Genomic DNA, 16,399 nt, shown 5'->3' with positions numbered 1-16,399 from the left:
AAGCAGAAGAAGCTGCCAGCATCTCTGCCTGCAGGTGCGTGGTAGGGGAAGGATGTCTTTGTCAGATGACAATGACGTCCAGGTGCAGAATCGAGATGTTGCAGTGTTCCTGCTCCAGCAGGAGTGCAACCAGCAGTGCTCAGCAGAGTGCTGACTTTCCACTCCTCTCCTGAAAAGAGGCTCCATCTGTACCTGCAGCATCTGCCTTTAAACTCAGTATTCTAACAAACTGGGCAGCAGCTCCTCTTGTGATCTTCACAGCTCCCCGAGGAGGGTGCATCTCTGCATAGCAACTGAAACATGAATCCAGTTGAAAATGTACTCATCATTCACCAATAAACCCACGGAGTGAAAGAATATACAGTGTGAGGATGTGGGTGGGTGAGGATGGATCTACCCTGAGGGATTGGGTACATGGTAGATGGGCCATCTCAAAACAGTACCACTGTGGGCTCTGTATCATGCCACCAAAATGCTGGCTTTTTCTGCATGGGAAGAGTTCTTTCCTGAGGGCTTGTACAGCAGAGATTTTAGATGTGGAGCATGAAGAACACAACCTCGTATCTGCCATATCTGCTGATGCTGCTTCTTATTTCAACAACTTATGCTTTCTAATTGGTCTTGCATGTTTACCTGACAAATCCTAAGGGAGTGGTGTGAGTGTTAAAGCTGAACTCTTCTGTTTTCACACAAGTGCAAGTACAGGGGAAGGGGATGGGTGGATTTTTTCTTCATGTAGTAGATACAGGCTGAAGTGAGACCCTTCCTTGACACAGTATAATAAGCTTTAGGGAGTTCTTCTAAATCTTGATTTAGGACCTGACCTGTAAATACACAACACAAATGAGAGTGTATTTAACATAGAGGCTATCAGAGGTGAATATTCAGTCCCAAAACTAAGATGATCATACAAAACCACTGTCCGTAAGAACTTATATAAATCACACTTTTAACCAGGAACTCCTCTGGAGACTATTTTTCCAGCAACAGACCTTGCTATCTTAATTTGTGCCTTCATTATCGCAAGGCCAGGCTCCCACTTAGTATGATGTCAAAACTTAAGTGAACCCATTGCCCAGAGCTAGCGCAGACCCTGACATGATGCTTGTCAGCAATATCTGTTGCTGGATGGTTTGACCCCAAGCTTCCTGGTGGTTTGTAGGAAGCAAGTTATGTGGTTTGGGTTTTTTTGGCCAAGTACCCAAAGGCCTCAAACCTACCTGTTTTGGAGACAATAGGTCCTCAGTTTCATGGAGGAGGAGCCTTCATCTCTTCAGCAGATGTGTCCTGGGATGCTGAGTTACTTTTGCCTTGAGTTTGCAGCACCCCGCCCAGAGAGACCCTGAAGTAATGGAAAAGCCCTGTCTTCCTACATAGCTCTTTTGGTGTAAGATATGGAGTGATATTGCTGACTGTTAAAAGGGAATGTGGGCTATCTCCAGGCTGTTCATGACTGAAGAGCTCTGTCTGGGGGAAAAAGGCCATGAGCGGGATTCAACGTTGAATCCTCTGGCTGATATTGCATTTCCCATGGGCTGGTGAGAACATATGTAACAGTTAATTTTTAAACTGTTGACACAGTGCCCAATTTAGACAGCTGCTCCAGTGTCACCCTCATTTGAGGAAGTGTACTGTCTGGGGGAAAGCCACATGATCTAAACAGCAAGCACAAAATATCCAGGCTACCTCAAACCACATGTTTGGGCTGCAGTTGAGTCGACTCGGCTCCTTCTACTCTTCAGGCAGAGAATGACTTACAAGGGATTTTCAGCACAGGGTCTATTAGATAAGATTTCACAAGACAACTGGCTGGAAAATGTTTGTTGTTCTTACTTTTTCGTTCAAAAATCCGGATTTTTTAAAAAACTGTAATAAAAAAGTAAAATCATAGTGTTTCAAATGAAATGCTTTTCAGCTGCTTTGAAATAAAATACTTTATTTCATTTAAGGTTTAGTATCCATTTTGCTTTCAATTTTTCTTTTTTCTGGATTTCCCTCTTTCTGCCTCCGCCTGCCTGAAATTAGTCAATGAAAATTGTGTTGATACAGGTCAAAACATAATTTATTCTTGGACACAAAGTGCTCTAAAGATATATCAACAAAAATTGAAACCTTTTTGACACTGAAGATGTCACATGCATTAAAGACATTAGTTTGAAATTTCCAAAACAATTCTTTTTTTAGAATCTCTGTTCTTTCTCAAATTTAAGAGGCTATATATTCACTTTAATGCATGATAGCAGGCAGAGAAATGCACTGAACTCTGCATTGTTGCTACCTTCTAAACTTCGGGAGGTTGATCTGTAGTGGTATTGCCTGCAAGTAGAGTTAGGAGGGAGCGTATTGACATTCCTGCATGCTGTTATACAAATTGATCTTGAGGATTTCTTCTTTCTAAAAGCAAGAGAATTTCCAGAATAAACCAATCTGAACATGCTATTAATATTTTTACAAACTTTGCTTCTTACTTTGGATATTATTTTTGTGCAATTTAAATGCTCAAGCCATTGAAAAGTCAGAGGAATGTGGATGCTCTAATCACTTAAGGGTTTTTGAAAATGTGGAGCTCTATCATTATTTGAATATTCAATAAGTTTACTAGCACCATTAATGATAACATTATCCCTGCTGTTATTAACAAAAACATCCTTTCAGTACCCCGTAACATAGGTGGGCAGGTATTGAGTTTAACAGGGTGTTTGTTGCTGCAAACACTGTGGACCTACAGTGCATCCTGTAGACCCAGAAAGACCTATCTGGACTTTCAGGATGTTTGGGTATATACTGGTGCTGCTTACTAAGGATATGGATTAATATAGCAAAATTGTTGAAATTCTAATCTAGACAAAATACTCCTTATAAAAGGACAGAGGGTAGTAATCTTGGGCAGGTGTGAACCCTGATGATTGTTGACGGATGTGAAGCAGTTATTAGCACCTTGTCCCGAACTACGACTAGAAGAAATCATTAAAGCTTTTCCCTGTTGCAATATGAGATCTTGCCATGGAAACCCAGGGGACAATAGGTTAAACGGAAGAGAACAGGAAGGTAAGGTGAGATTAACAGGGCTAATATCTCGCTTTAAATTAAATGAGGTGGCAAGATGAGGAGTTTTTTTCCAGCAGCTAAACATACATACAGTTATCTCTTTAATAAAATGAAGGCAGGAGGAAAAAGGGCATCACAGAAACTCTTGGGAGTGGCAGGTCAGGTGGAGCTGTAACTCACCATCACAGCTTGAAAAGTATCTTTAGCTTTCACCTATGATTTTGGTGAGTCTGAGACCCTCAAGGGTTTGGACATCCAAGACTGCAGACCGAACGCCTAGCTCACATGATAGGTTTCAAACAGTTTCAGCTCTAAGCTAATATGGGGTCAGTGGGAAGGAAGTCCAAGAGGAGAGGGCAGCAATGCTCCCAGGGCCTCCCCACGACTGCTGCCGTGCCAGGAACGAGCAGCCTTTCAGCTCAGCAGGTCTTCAGGGTTTTTAAAGATAAGAACTGTCCTAATGGCTGGTGAGGAGGGCAAAAAGTTGAGTTGTCATATTTGGAGAAAGCAAGGTAATGGTTTTATATTATATAAAGACTTAAATGAAAGAAAAATCCAAAGGCAAAAAAAAACCTTCCTCCCCATCACCTGCCAAATACCATACAGCTGGTTTGCTGACCAGGCGGTGGATTTGGTTGCTGTTGGAGAGGGGAACAAGGACTGGGTTTTACATGTTGAGTGCTGAATACAGTTCCTTGCATAATTTTTTTCCTGACTTTTCATCCTAGCACCCACGCTGATCCCACTGGCAGTAGGTCCCAGCTGAAAAGAGACACAGATACCTGAATGCCCAGCTGGAGCATATCAGGCAGTGTAAACTTTCCTATTTTCCTGCCTGAGTGTTGGGAAGACAGCATCTCTCTACTTCAGGGACGCAAGGATGGTCCCGCCAGTGGCAAGCAGACTCCCAGCATCCCACCAGCATCCCTGCACTACTCACTTTCTCTGTATTTTTAATCATTAGATGCTTACAGCGTAAAGCCACAGAGGTGTGGAGCAGACCAAGCTGTGAAGACTGCAGCCTGGATGGAGCACAGACACCCAGTGAAGCTGCAGTGAGGGACCTTGGGGTGGTAACATCTCTTTGCACCACAGGGAAGTGGGGATTCAAAGCCAGCTCCCTCCTTTTACCTGCAGATGCAGCTGACCGTGTGTCCCACCTCCCTAACAGCACCCTCCTATGTCCCCACAGCCCCTCACTGAGTGATGCTGACACCCCGCAGCACGCCAGCTGCTCAACACATTCACCCACTCTGCAACAGCTGTCCAGACAGTCTTACCTGCACATCCAAAAACTTCTAGGTGACCTCAAAAGGCCAAGACTTTCAAACTTTTAAAAAGAAATTTGGGAGCTTAAGACTCAGCCTATTAACATGAAATACCTCAATGGTTTGCTATAAGTGCATCGGCCATTTCTGAAAATGGTCCTGTCTCGTCCGCTTTTGGTTAGCACGGCAAAGTCTAGATGTGCTTCAGTACTTTATTTGCTGTGGAAATAGGAATGGAATCTTTGGAAATGTAACCTCTGGTCTTTGTTCCCCAAAGTTAGTTACTCACCTTATGGTAGAAAAACAAGACTGGGGATTTATTCTAATTTTCCCCTCTGCTCTGGGCAGTGCCGTAGAGCTTGTGTGTATCCCAGCTCTTGGTTCAGGCCAGCAGAATGCTTGGATGTGCAGAAAACTTTGCTTCCTTGCTTAAGCCTTTGCAAAGTCCTTTGGTCACACATTTTAAATGGCACCACTACAGTTATGTTTAAAGTTAGGGACAAGTTTAAGTCCTCTGATTGGTAAGGTTGAGTTGCTTTTCAGAGGCCAGTAATACAATTTCAGCCTAAAGACAGTGCCTTGAAAACGGAAACATGTACCAGCAGAGAAAAAGGTTGACTGCTTCTCCTTTAAAGGCTGTATTTTATAAGTGTTACTTTTGTTTTGGGTAGGGGGGAAAAAAAAAGCAAATCCAAAAGCCCAAGAAAGATTCCTATCCAATTAATAATTAACACCGTTCAAGTACATTTATGTCCACATACAGCATTTGTTAAAAAAGAAATTTTTTTGTGTTTTAACACCCTTTTTTTAAAAAAAAAAAAAAAGAAGAAATTAATGTTCACATTACATTATTTTGGAACTGGTACGGATTATTTTTAAAAACATTTGTCAGTATTTATAATGGTTTGTACAAAATTGTAAACTATTTTCAAGTTTGTTTCTATTTTTGTTCATCATCACCTTTCAAAAACTGTCACTGCAGGAACAAAAATACCCCAAACAAAACCCAAAAATAAAATCAAAGCAACTCTCCTTGCCCCTTCCCACGCTTCCCCTGCCCTCCTGCCCACACTCCCTACAGGAAGATGAAGGCGACAGTTTTTGAAAGCACCCAGCAGTGATTGGTGAGCACACCCTTTCGGGAGCCCTCTGGCGCCTCTCCGACAGACACGGGATGGCTCCGAGAGCAGAGAGTGCCACCCACCAATCACACCTTCCCACCTCTAGAGTAGACAAAGATGGCTCTTTAGGTCATTTTATTTTATTTCTTTGTTGTTTCTCCCTTTTTTTCTTTTTCCTTTTTTTTGTTTTTTACAAAAATTTCTACATCTAAATCACTTTGCTAGAAACATTATTTTTCTTTCCCTTTTTTTTTTTTTTACATTACTTAAAGCAGAATCTGCTTTTGTGAAAAAAGACATGGATCAAGGTCTTATTCATGCAGAAAATGCAAATTAAAGATCATAAAAATGGGTATTTTGTTCTGGGTTTTTTTGTTTTGTTTTGTTTTTGTAACACTGTACAGGATGCAACGCAGCCACTCAGGGTATGTTAAGGTGGTTCACAGCAGTCCCTTTGACAGTATACATTGCCATTGCCATTGATCTCCCTGTCCTGTTGTTACTGTTGTTCTGTTCGTTGTCTGAATTTCAGGCCACATAAGATGTCCCAGTTCGAGAAGACGTTGTCGCTTCTTCATCTTTGAGAAGAAGATGGATGGGTGCAGTTTGAGAGGACGATATATTGTCATAAATGGTCTAGATTTTCCTGGGAAGGATGCCCCAGCCTTAGAGGTCTAATCTTGTTTGCTTTCATACCTATTGGCATAACATCCGTTTGGTGAGCACATGGTGAGTGGGCATTTGTCCTTTAGAAACCAGTTTATCTTCTGAACAGGGATGTGATTTCACACAAAGACACAATATTATGACATGCCAGGCAATGGAAAGGAAAAATACCACAGACCAGACAGCGATCCTGCCACCAGGGTCATGTGTACTTCCAACAGATGAGATTTTTTTCTGGGTAACTTTGAGGCTCTCCTTTATTCCCAGTTTTTCCACTTTCTTCTCCAGCATCTAGCTGTTTGTCCTTCCAGATGTTAGAAACTCTTCTCTGTGACAACTGCGGAGCCTTTCTAGGGGGTTCCTCACTGAGAATCTTCCTTTTTGGTCTGTCAAGCACACTGACCCCAACCTATTGAAGCTGTCAGATCCAGGTATGATTTTAAGCAGATGCACAGTTGTCAGGACTGTTCCTGTGCTCAGATTTGAGCAAGGGACGGGGCTTTGCTGGACTGGGGTGCTGTGTGGGTTTAATCCCACCATGTTTCTCTGCTTTCCCCATGCCCTTCTTGCTTAAGTGTGATTGAAATGGGAGAGAGGAAGGTTGGGGCAACCTCACCTCCCTTGTTAACCCCTTCCTTCACCATCACCTAGCCTTGGGGGCTGAAACTCAGGGATTTCTGTCCATTTTCTGTCTGTGAGAGTCTCTGGGACAGGCCTCCCTTCTCTCTGTCTCCAAATTCATGGGGCATGAGGCTGGTGAGATCTCTGACAACAACCTGGAAGCTGCACTAGGAAAAAATATATACCTGTTCAAAACACCCCTGATGGGTCCCCAGATGTCCCTGAGGCAGGTAGCACAGTGGTCTCCAGAACTTCATGTCCTGTGAGCCACTGCCTCTGGAGAAACAAGGTTAAGCATTGCCAGCTATGCTAGTGCCAGCTCTCTCACGAGGTGTACCTCCTCTTTGGCCTCCCACCTGACACGTCATGATATTGTGCAACTGCCACCGTTGCAGTAAGGAGTTACCTGCTCACCTCCTGCACTCACCACTGAGACCCTCTGGTCTCGTTGGGAACAGCCATTGCCTCGGCAAGGCTTGGTGCTGCAGCAGCACAAGCTTTAGTGGCCCTGGGCTCAGTCAGGGGATGGTGATGAGAAAGAAGAAACCAACCAAATGCACCACCCGTAAAAATAAAGAGGACCTGCTCAAGGACTGAGTGGCTTTGAGAGTCCATCCCAGTGTAGGGCAGAGCATCTGTCAGTGAAGAGGCAGTGTCGGTTCCTTTCTCTGCAGGGGAGAATTGAGATTCACCACAGAGAGAAATGCCTCTGCTAACCTGAGACAGGGCATTCCTGATGCTGAAAAACAGGCCACTGCCCCTTGTCTCAGTCCCCAAGCAGCACTGGTATCACAACAAAGGCAGTCATGTCTTCCTTCCCTGCTGGCCTGGCTTCTCCCAGCCTTTTGGTCCCCAAGCCCTCCCCACCAGGCTCAGAGTGCCAGGGCTGTCTGTGCAGCTGAGCAGCGTAAGCCACATGACACCATATCTAGCGAAGCACACTGTGGTCAAAGACATGTCCAGAGGTGTGGGAAAATCAGTGAAAAGATCTTTGACTTTCCTGCCTGGATGCTTTGTCTATCGGATGCCCAGCAAGGTCCCCAAATAAGACCTGGACCCAGCATCTAACTGAATATGGCAATTAACCCTGGAGCTGCCCCACATCATTCAGCTGGCATAGCACTGAGAGCTGGGAAGCATTAGCCTTTACAGAAGGCAAACCAATACTGATCTACAGTTTAAAACACATACTGGAGGAAAAATCATCACCCGCTTCAAAAAAATAATGTTACTCACCACTGTGCTATCTCATCCTTTCTGGGGGAAAAGTCTGCCGGTATAAATGCCAAGCCCAGCCTGTGCAAATGATAAAATGTGCATCCCTGTATCACAAACGGGTCTGCCTCCTCTCATCTCCCCAGTTTGTCATACACATATTCAATATTACTCTGTAAGTGCTTTCTGCCTGTGGCACTAGCAAGATCTGGCTGTCTTAGATGGGACCAGGCAGCCCACAGCATGGAGCTGAGAATGGGAGGTTTGGGTTGGTTTGGGTCCATTGTCTCTAGAGTAGGATGATGACAGCATAAGCTTTTTGGAGGAAGGGACAGTATTTTGTCCAGGGTTTTCTAGTCTAGAGCACAATGGGGTGCAGGAGCTCAGGCTCACGCAACTCCTCTTTGTTCTGTCTCTGCAAAACACGGATCGTTGCTTACCCACCAGTCCTGCTTGGCCTGATCATCAGCAGAAATGGTGGAGTCAGGGCTGTGTGGCTGCACCATACTGATGCACTCTAGCTGCAGTGGCAGCTGCAATGGAGAGAATTGTTACTGCTGAAGAATGGCCTTTCCTAAGGCCATTGAGGCTTCCCTTTGGTTTACCTTCCACATAAAGTCTTTTTTCTTTTAGCCTCGCTGCAGTAACACAAACAACACAATGTTCATTGGCCAAGCTGCAGAAGGAAGCCACACTTCTGCCCCATGGAGGCAACACTGTCCTCTGCTTTTCCAAAGGACTAAACATAAGATAAGACAGAGAGGCAATTTCTCATATTGCTTTTTACCCTTGACACTCCTCCCAGTCTAGGCAAAGGTGGACTGAAACACAGAGGGTTACCCATATGTGTCAGACCTACTACCATCATCTTCCTTGGCATTCCCCATTACTCATTTCTGCCAGCTGGGAGCTGCATGGAAACCAGGTGTCCTCAGTCCAAATTCAATCTATGTCCTACACCTGAGCCCACTCATTTGTACTTCTGAGCTGTACTTCTTTTGAAGAATTTGTCTCTGCAAGACCAATGGCCACTAAACAGACAACTAAACTTAACACAAGGTCCCTGCTTTGCACTCTTTTCCAAACCCATCCTTCACAAACAACCAGGAACCCACAGGCAAGGTTCTATTGAATTGCAAAGGGTCTTAAGATAAATCTTTTCACATGGAGTGATTTCTTTCTACATCTTCTGAGCAGCTGCACATTTCCTAGCACTTGTCACCCTAGACTAAGTCACAGGGCAGAAAGCAGCAGCATCAACAGCAGCTTCTCAAAGACATTCAGGCTCATACTGCCTTTACTCCATCTGCATTACTTCATTTTTGCAAGTGATTCCTGATATTGTCTTCACCTCCTTCACTACATCCCAAGATACAGTAAGGCATAGTGCAGGTTAGCTCTCCAGGAAGAGACCATGTGCACAAAAGATTAGGGTCTAATACACAGCCTCATCCCATTGGCCTCACAGACGGTAGGATCAAACACTGAAAAGTTATTTACATACCATCACTTCCACCTCTACTGCCCACCTCTTCTTTAGTGTGCTTGGAGGTGGATCAGGGAACCAGCCCTAAGGTCACCATCCCGGTAGGCTGCACCTCCATGCAGGCACAGGCACAGGTTTGCCCTCCAACCCCTGTTGGAAAAGTCTGGGGAAATGCGTTATAGTATCAGCCTGGAGGACAGTGCTTCTTTATTACACTTGTCACCTTTCAGCTGTTTTTTACTTCTGAATGTACAGAACCATTTTTATTTGGTTTACAACAAGACATAAGAAATCAAACAGGTTTGGTTTTTTTTTCAAAAAAAAAAGAAAAGAACAAAACCAAATGAAAAATAAAACCCAGGCCCCAACACTATATACATCTTCTCCTCCCCAGGCTCCGTCTCCCCTCCCTCCCTCCCTCCCTCCCTCCCTCGCTCCCACCCTCTTCCCTCCCTCCCAGCATCTGTGTTAGGTTTCACATCTCTCACCTGACCCATGCCCCCGACCCAATTTCTATGTCTACTGTAAAGACATCCCACCCTGCTTGGTAAGCCCAGTCTCATCTCCAAGAAAGCATTTGGTAACCCGCATGGCATTTCTTGCCCAGTTGGCTCTGATCTCTGACACCAGGGCAGAGCTCAGCTGTTGCCCCAGCTTGGCACGGCAGTTGCTCCCCTGCACATCCCAGCCCAGCTCCTGCAACATTGTCCAGATGCAAGTGATTGTCCCTGCCTAAAGGGACTGAGCTTATACTGATGGCAGAGCACCATTGGTCTCACCCTATTTCTTCCCTTCCTGTCCTCACCATCTCCCAGAGACCTCAGTCTCTGCCCGCTGGGGACTGCTGCCATGGCTGGGTTTCCTTGAGTGCTGCCTGCAGCTGCACCCAGCCTGTCTGAGTCAGTGGCGGTCCCCGGTTTTCAGTGCTCTAGTCCCTGCAAACCTATTGTATTGCACATATATTTTCACTACCTCTTCCCTATTTTCTCTGCTTCTGAATTTACAGCTCTCTCCCAACAACCACCTCCTCCTCATCCCATCCTCTCCAAAAAAATTTCAGTAACTACCTTCCCTAAAGCCACTGTCCTTTGGTCTGCAGCTCCAGAGGTTTCTCTTCTTCCTGATAACAGCTCAGAGATTTAAAACCCCTTCCTCCTCCCCACAAAAAAGAAAATAATAAAACCAACTCCCTGCCCCACCCCTTATCTCCTTCTGCCAGAGCCTCTGGAGCAGATCTGGTCAAACAGAAGGCCAGATCAGTTCCCTGCATGGCTGTTTCTGGGAAGTGGATGTGCTGTCCATTGGACAGAGGAAGTGCCAAGCCTTGGCAGGTTCCCTACTTATTTGCAAGACATAAGCTGCTGGCGTGGTGTCAGATGTGCATGCAAGAAAGCTGGATGCCAGTTAAGACCTACTGTCCTGTTTGTTTCATGCACTGTGAACTTATCCTATATACACTACGGGCTGGTTTATGCTTGAAGACATGGATATAAAGGTATACATTTTCCTTTTACCTTAGTAACCAAAGCTTTACTTTCACCCATGGAGTAGCAGAGGTTTGCTACCAGGGCTCTTATTTTCCTCTTTTGCTCTTTCTCTCATTCTCTCTTCAGTTCTTAATACTCAAGGGGGATAGGAGGGGAACAGGTAGGATTACAGTCCCAAGGTCCTAGTTCCTAAAGGTCCCTGAGTGACAGCACTATACAGTATCAGAAAATGAAGCGATAGAGTTGCGTTGGCCATGTATATCCTGAGAGAGATTTCATTTCTATTTCTCCTCCTCCTCCACATGCTTGTCTTAGGCTGTTATGCATGGGAAAGGTACAAAACATTATCCCCCAGCCCAGCTTCCTCAGGCAGCCTGGACTGTTCCTTACACTTGTGTTGCAGTCTCTGCTTAAAAAACACGACCCAGCAAGCAGCAATCCTGCCCCAAGCTGCAAACACCACGCCCCGATCAGAACTGCCTCCTGCGCCACTGCAACGAAAGTCAGAAGTTCCACTTTGGAACAACGCTCACATTCTTTCCGCCCCCTTTCCCCACTGCTCTCCCTTTGTGAAGAAAAGGTGGGCAGCAGGGGGCACACAAGCTGCAGTATGGAAATCCCCTCCACCTTTCCAATAACACAAGGTTTGTACCCACTGCATGAGACGTTCGTGCCTTTCCTTTCCTCATGCTCGTGATGTCTTGAAACCTCTGAGCCTTGAGTATGATTAAAATACCTTTTTTTCTCCACTATCTCCTTTCTGGATCACTGGACCTCAAAACAAGACATGGGCCTTTCTTAGGGGTGGACACAGATGGCTATGGAGGGGGAAAACGGAGGTGCCACCTTGGTCCTGGAGGAGGGCATTTCTAAAGGCCTTCAGCATTCTTTCCTCATGCCTGTATGGGAACACATTTCCTACTACTCATCTGACTCACAGAACACTCAGTTGTTTTCCAGCATTCTGCCCCATCACCAGAAATTATAAGGCAGTTCCTGAACTGTGAAAAGTCCTGACCGCACACTCTTTGGCAAAGATTATTTTGTAGGACCAAACAGTCCAGATGTCTGGATATACTAAGACTGACTCTATGAAGTAAAACTGACCTGATAATACCAGGTCGGAAACATTCAAGAGAGAAACTAGGATGATTCCTGATAAGAAAGAGAACCCAGCCAACAGAGAACCGAGGCAACAGCAAAGGAGTCTGGCTCCCAGTCCCAGCGGGTGAAGAAATCAGCTGAGCAGTGCTTTTTCCCTGGAAAGCTTTTGGATTGTTGCTATGAAATTCTGGGCTCAGTCTCTGACTGAAGCCTCAAATATCAAACACAGTCCCCTGTGCCTGATCTCCAGCTGCTGGAGGTCCTGGGCTGTGCCTGCAGGGTGCTGGATGGGGTCAGTCAGGATCCCACTCTGTGTGGGACCCAGCATCTGAGCAGCAAAGAGCATAGGTGGGTTTTGCATCATCTGTGTGCCATTGCCAGTCTTTGGGACCAGCTGAGAGAGCTCTCAGGTGCCTAACTCCTACCACATATTTGTCAGGCTTTTACTACAACTATCAGATTACTGGAATTCCTGAGTCATCTCCCTCAGCTTCATAATTTCTTACCACATGACCATTTGTTCTCCTTCCAATTTTAATAGGCTTCTTATAGCTGCCTCTTTTTTCCCTTTTATTGTCCTGACCACCCTTAACGTTGCAATCACATACATAAAGGGTAGGTGTTTAGATATTTTATTTAATCATCAATCAGCTGGTTAGACTCCCCTTAAATACTGAACCTGCTGATAGGCAGCCTCCATCTGGGAACTGCAGTCATCTGATATGCATATATCCACCTACGTTATACTGCTCATATCCTACAACACAACTTTATGACTTCCATTAAGACATTTAAAAGCCATTTCCAAAGGGAATCCTAGTAGAAAGCAGAACTTTCTCCATTGGCCAAGCTTTAACTTAATGCGTATCAGATAGACAGAACTACCTGATCCAGCCCTATCACCCAGCTCCCTTCACTCTTCAGACTCGTTCCTATACAGACCCACCTAGACCATAAACTGCAATAACATTGGGAAAACCCATTTTCAATAGCATTGCTCTTGAATGTGGAAACCAGCAAGAGACTGCTCTGCAGAGTAGCTGGGAATCTAAGTCTGATTTAAAAATTGTGCTAAAACCTTGGTGAGTCCAGGGAGGCCTGGACCAAATATGTGCATGCATGAACATGAGAGAGGGAGACAGATTGGGGGCAATTGAGAAGGATGGATGCTCTACTTTTATGCTTAGGATTCTAGTAGTGGAAAATGCATAAGACACATTACTGATATAAAAATAACAATATTTATTACTCTGATGAGCCCTGATCCCACTTCATCCAAGCCAAGGCAAAACTTTCCATGTCTTCGGTGTTAGTAGGTCAGGCCTATAGTGATTTACATTTTCAGAGTACTGTACAGACATAAATTAGTGAATTAAAAGATGTGCATTAGATGCATCTGTTGTCTGAAAAACAGGAGTTTCCCTTGTCTCAGAGGATCACTCTGCTCTCCCAAGCAATGGGAGTAAAGGAAAAAGGAAGAGAATGCTAGCAGGAAAATAAAGGGGTGGTTGAATTCAAGGCAGTGTGTGTGTGTGTGTGGCATGTAAAAACCTCCATCAGGTAAGAACAAGGTTCTTATCATTACTCCAGGAATGGCAGAATGACCCTAGGGTTAAAGTTTTGCACTTGTGGATTTATTATTTTCATGGCTTTTATTAATAATATAAGGGAGATTATCAATCATCAGTGATTGCCAAAGTGGCCAATAATTCAGTGATTTTCCTGAAAGTCACCGGCTCCTTTGGAAAAAGTTGACCTTGCTGTCCAAGGCCAAGTTACCCTTCTGAACCTTTATAATGAATGCCTGTGGGTGGAAGCTGCTACAAACTAAGAGGCTTCCACAAGCACTGGCAAGCTCAGCACTTCCATTGCAACCTTCACCCTGCCCAGTCTTTGAAGACCATCATCTTCCATCTCCATGCAACTCTACTGCATCCTTAGTTACATCTTCTGCAAGAAGGGACACAGGGTGCTCTTCTCTACATTCTACATGGATTAACAGACATAAAGCAAGGCCTGATAGAAGCAGTACAGATCAGAGGGTGCCAGCCCACCATTTGCTTCTGAACTTCTTAGGAAAGGGGATAGTTATAATTTCTGGATTTTTTCATCCTGAAGCACAATGAAGTTAAATGATGTCCACCCTCTCCTGCACCTCGACATAGGCTATGGTCACTCAGAGGGTTGGAGTGTGAAGTCCTTGTCTGGCACAAGGAACAGGTAAAGAGGGGGAAAGGTTGAGTTTTCAGAGTCCTGCAACTGCTTTTCTCCCCAAACTCAGTAAGAAAGATGCAGGGTGGGAATGATTAGGAACAACCCCTCCTTTCAGGACTGAATCAGCTTGGTCTAGTAGAGATCAGATGCCAATGGTGAACAGCAGCACTGTCCCTCTGCTGACCCCCAAAACCCTCTCTTTCCTCAGCAAGTATATATTTGCACAATCTACCTCCCCAGCTCTGCCTCTAATACAAGCCAGGACTCCGATCTCCAAGATCGCAAAGTTGCAATGAGCAAACAAAGCCCTGCTATTACCCCCAATGCCGGTTAAATGTCATCTGTGTTCTCTTTCTACAAAAGACATTACAAAACCCCCCTCCCCAGCTCCCCTACCCAGAAAACATGCTTGCACACACACACCCATACCTACACACATGCGCACACACGCACACACAGATGCGCTGCACACACACACACACATTCATACAGGAAAAACAGCTTGCAAAATCCTGAAGGTGGAAAAAGGCAACTTGCAAATGTGCCTTTGTTTTTGATAAGCTCCCTCCTCCCCCCACTCCCATAACCCCACATTGTCCCTTCCCTCCCAAATAATTGCCTTGTCCTCCCCCCTGCCCAGCTCTTCCAAAATAAATATTCTTTTTATTTGTTGGTTTAAAAGATTCTTTTAGGCTTGTAAGCAAGAGAGAGGGAGAGAGAAAAAGAAAAGAGAAATCTCATAGCATGAGAATGAACCCCCACCATCTCATGAATCCATGAAAGAATAAACATGAAGGGGTTAAAAGCAGTGACAGAAGAAAGATTAAAAAAATATAATAATATTGAGAAGAGAAAGATGAAGTTCAGTAGTGAAATGGAAGTGAGGATAGCGCATTAGTGAGCACAGCCAAAGATAACCTATCCCCCCACCAAGTTTTTGACTCAATTCCTTTAAATCGCCCTCCCCCCTTTTTTTTAACTTTTCTTTTTTTGTGTTTTTTTTTTTTGTGTGTGTTTTTTTCCTTTTTTTTCTGTCATTTTTTTTTTTTTTTTTAAATTTTCCTTTCTTTTTGTGGTGGTTTTTTGTTTTTGTTTTTGTTTTTTTTTACAACGGTTTAAGTCCTTCAGCAGGAAACCAAAATCAAGACAAACACATCCCTCCCTTAAACAAAACCCCCTCCCGTATACCTTTCCTTTCTCCCTTACTGCCCCCCACACTCTGTGGTTCTAAATGTGCTGAAAAGAGAAGAGTAAGCTTAGAATAAATCTAATGAATCAAAGGAATAAATGATAATGATAGTAAAGAGTAAAACCCAAACCCAAAAGACCACAACACCCCTGTGTTGTCATTGTCTGAGTGTCTGTCCCTATCTCTCTTGGAGGCTGCAGGCATCAATTTACATAGTACAACCAGTAAACAAGGTTGAAGAATCCAAAGGTGATTGGAAAAATGATTCGTGACCACTTGTCAATGGTGCTGACGTCTGTCAGGTCTGGGATTTTGAGCTTCAGCTTAGATGACCGCCGGCGGAGACGGCAGTTGGCACGGTTGCGGGCTGCGGCATGGTGGGTCAGGGGGACGTGGCGGTCCAGGGTTGGGTGGTGACCAAATCCATCCCGAGAGGCCAGCTGCTTGCGGAACTGGATTCCTGACCCTTCAAAGGACATGACAGAGTTTCGAGAGTCACCAACGCTGCTCATCATGTCCGTGGCCAGCAGCTCATTGTTCATCTCCAGAGTGCTGAGGAGGATGTTACCATAAGGGTCAACCTACAACAGGAAAGACAGAGAGAAAGGTAGCGGGGATGTCCTGTGCACAATGCATACAGGGCCGCACCATCAGGGATGATTTTGAACTGTTTTCTGTGTAACAATACCACTGACTGGGTCATTTGTGAGCTCTGAACCTGGACTTGTGTGTTTGAAAAGTTGTCCACTGATGCTGGAGTTGAAGGACTAGACACATGTGCTCGTAGCAAACTTTTGAGTGGGGTAGTGTGATTCTGCCAACATCATAGGACCAAAAGCCACAGGGGTACTTTTAGGTATACCTGCCCCATACAAGAGTATGGTCCTGATGAGACTACCTTGAGGATGATGACAAAATGATAAAGGAGAAAAAGTTCCCTGCAATCATGAGACAGAGGAACTGGAATTCATCTCTCATGA

General features: G+C 44.7%; 1 protein-coding gene across 2 annotated transcripts in view; it reads right to left on the bottom strand.

The window, feature by feature from the left end:
- Positions 1–15,210: 15,210 nt before the first annotated feature.
- Positions 15,211–16,399, bottom strand: part of LOC142063359 (gamma-aminobutyric acid receptor subunit beta-4) — a 76,248-nt gene continuing 75,059 nt past the window's right edge. For both annotated transcript variants that reach the window (XM_075107022.1, XM_075107023.1), the window contains exon 9: positions 15,211–16,000. In XM_075107022.1, coding sequence (XP_074963123.1) covers positions 15,623–16,000 — 378 coding nt within the window. In that variant the 3' untranslated portion in view covers positions 15,211–15,622. The remainder of the gene's footprint in view (positions 16,001–16,399) is intronic.

Source organism: Phalacrocorax aristotelis, chromosome 11 (genome assembly GCF_949628215.1).
Source record: "Phalacrocorax aristotelis chromosome 11, bGulAri2.1, whole genome shotgun sequence".
Lineage (NCBI taxonomy): Eukaryota > Metazoa > Chordata > Aves > Suliformes > Phalacrocoracidae > Phalacrocorax > Phalacrocorax aristotelis.
Note: the sequence above shows the minus strand (reverse complement) of the source record. Positions and strands in the feature narration are given on the sequence as shown.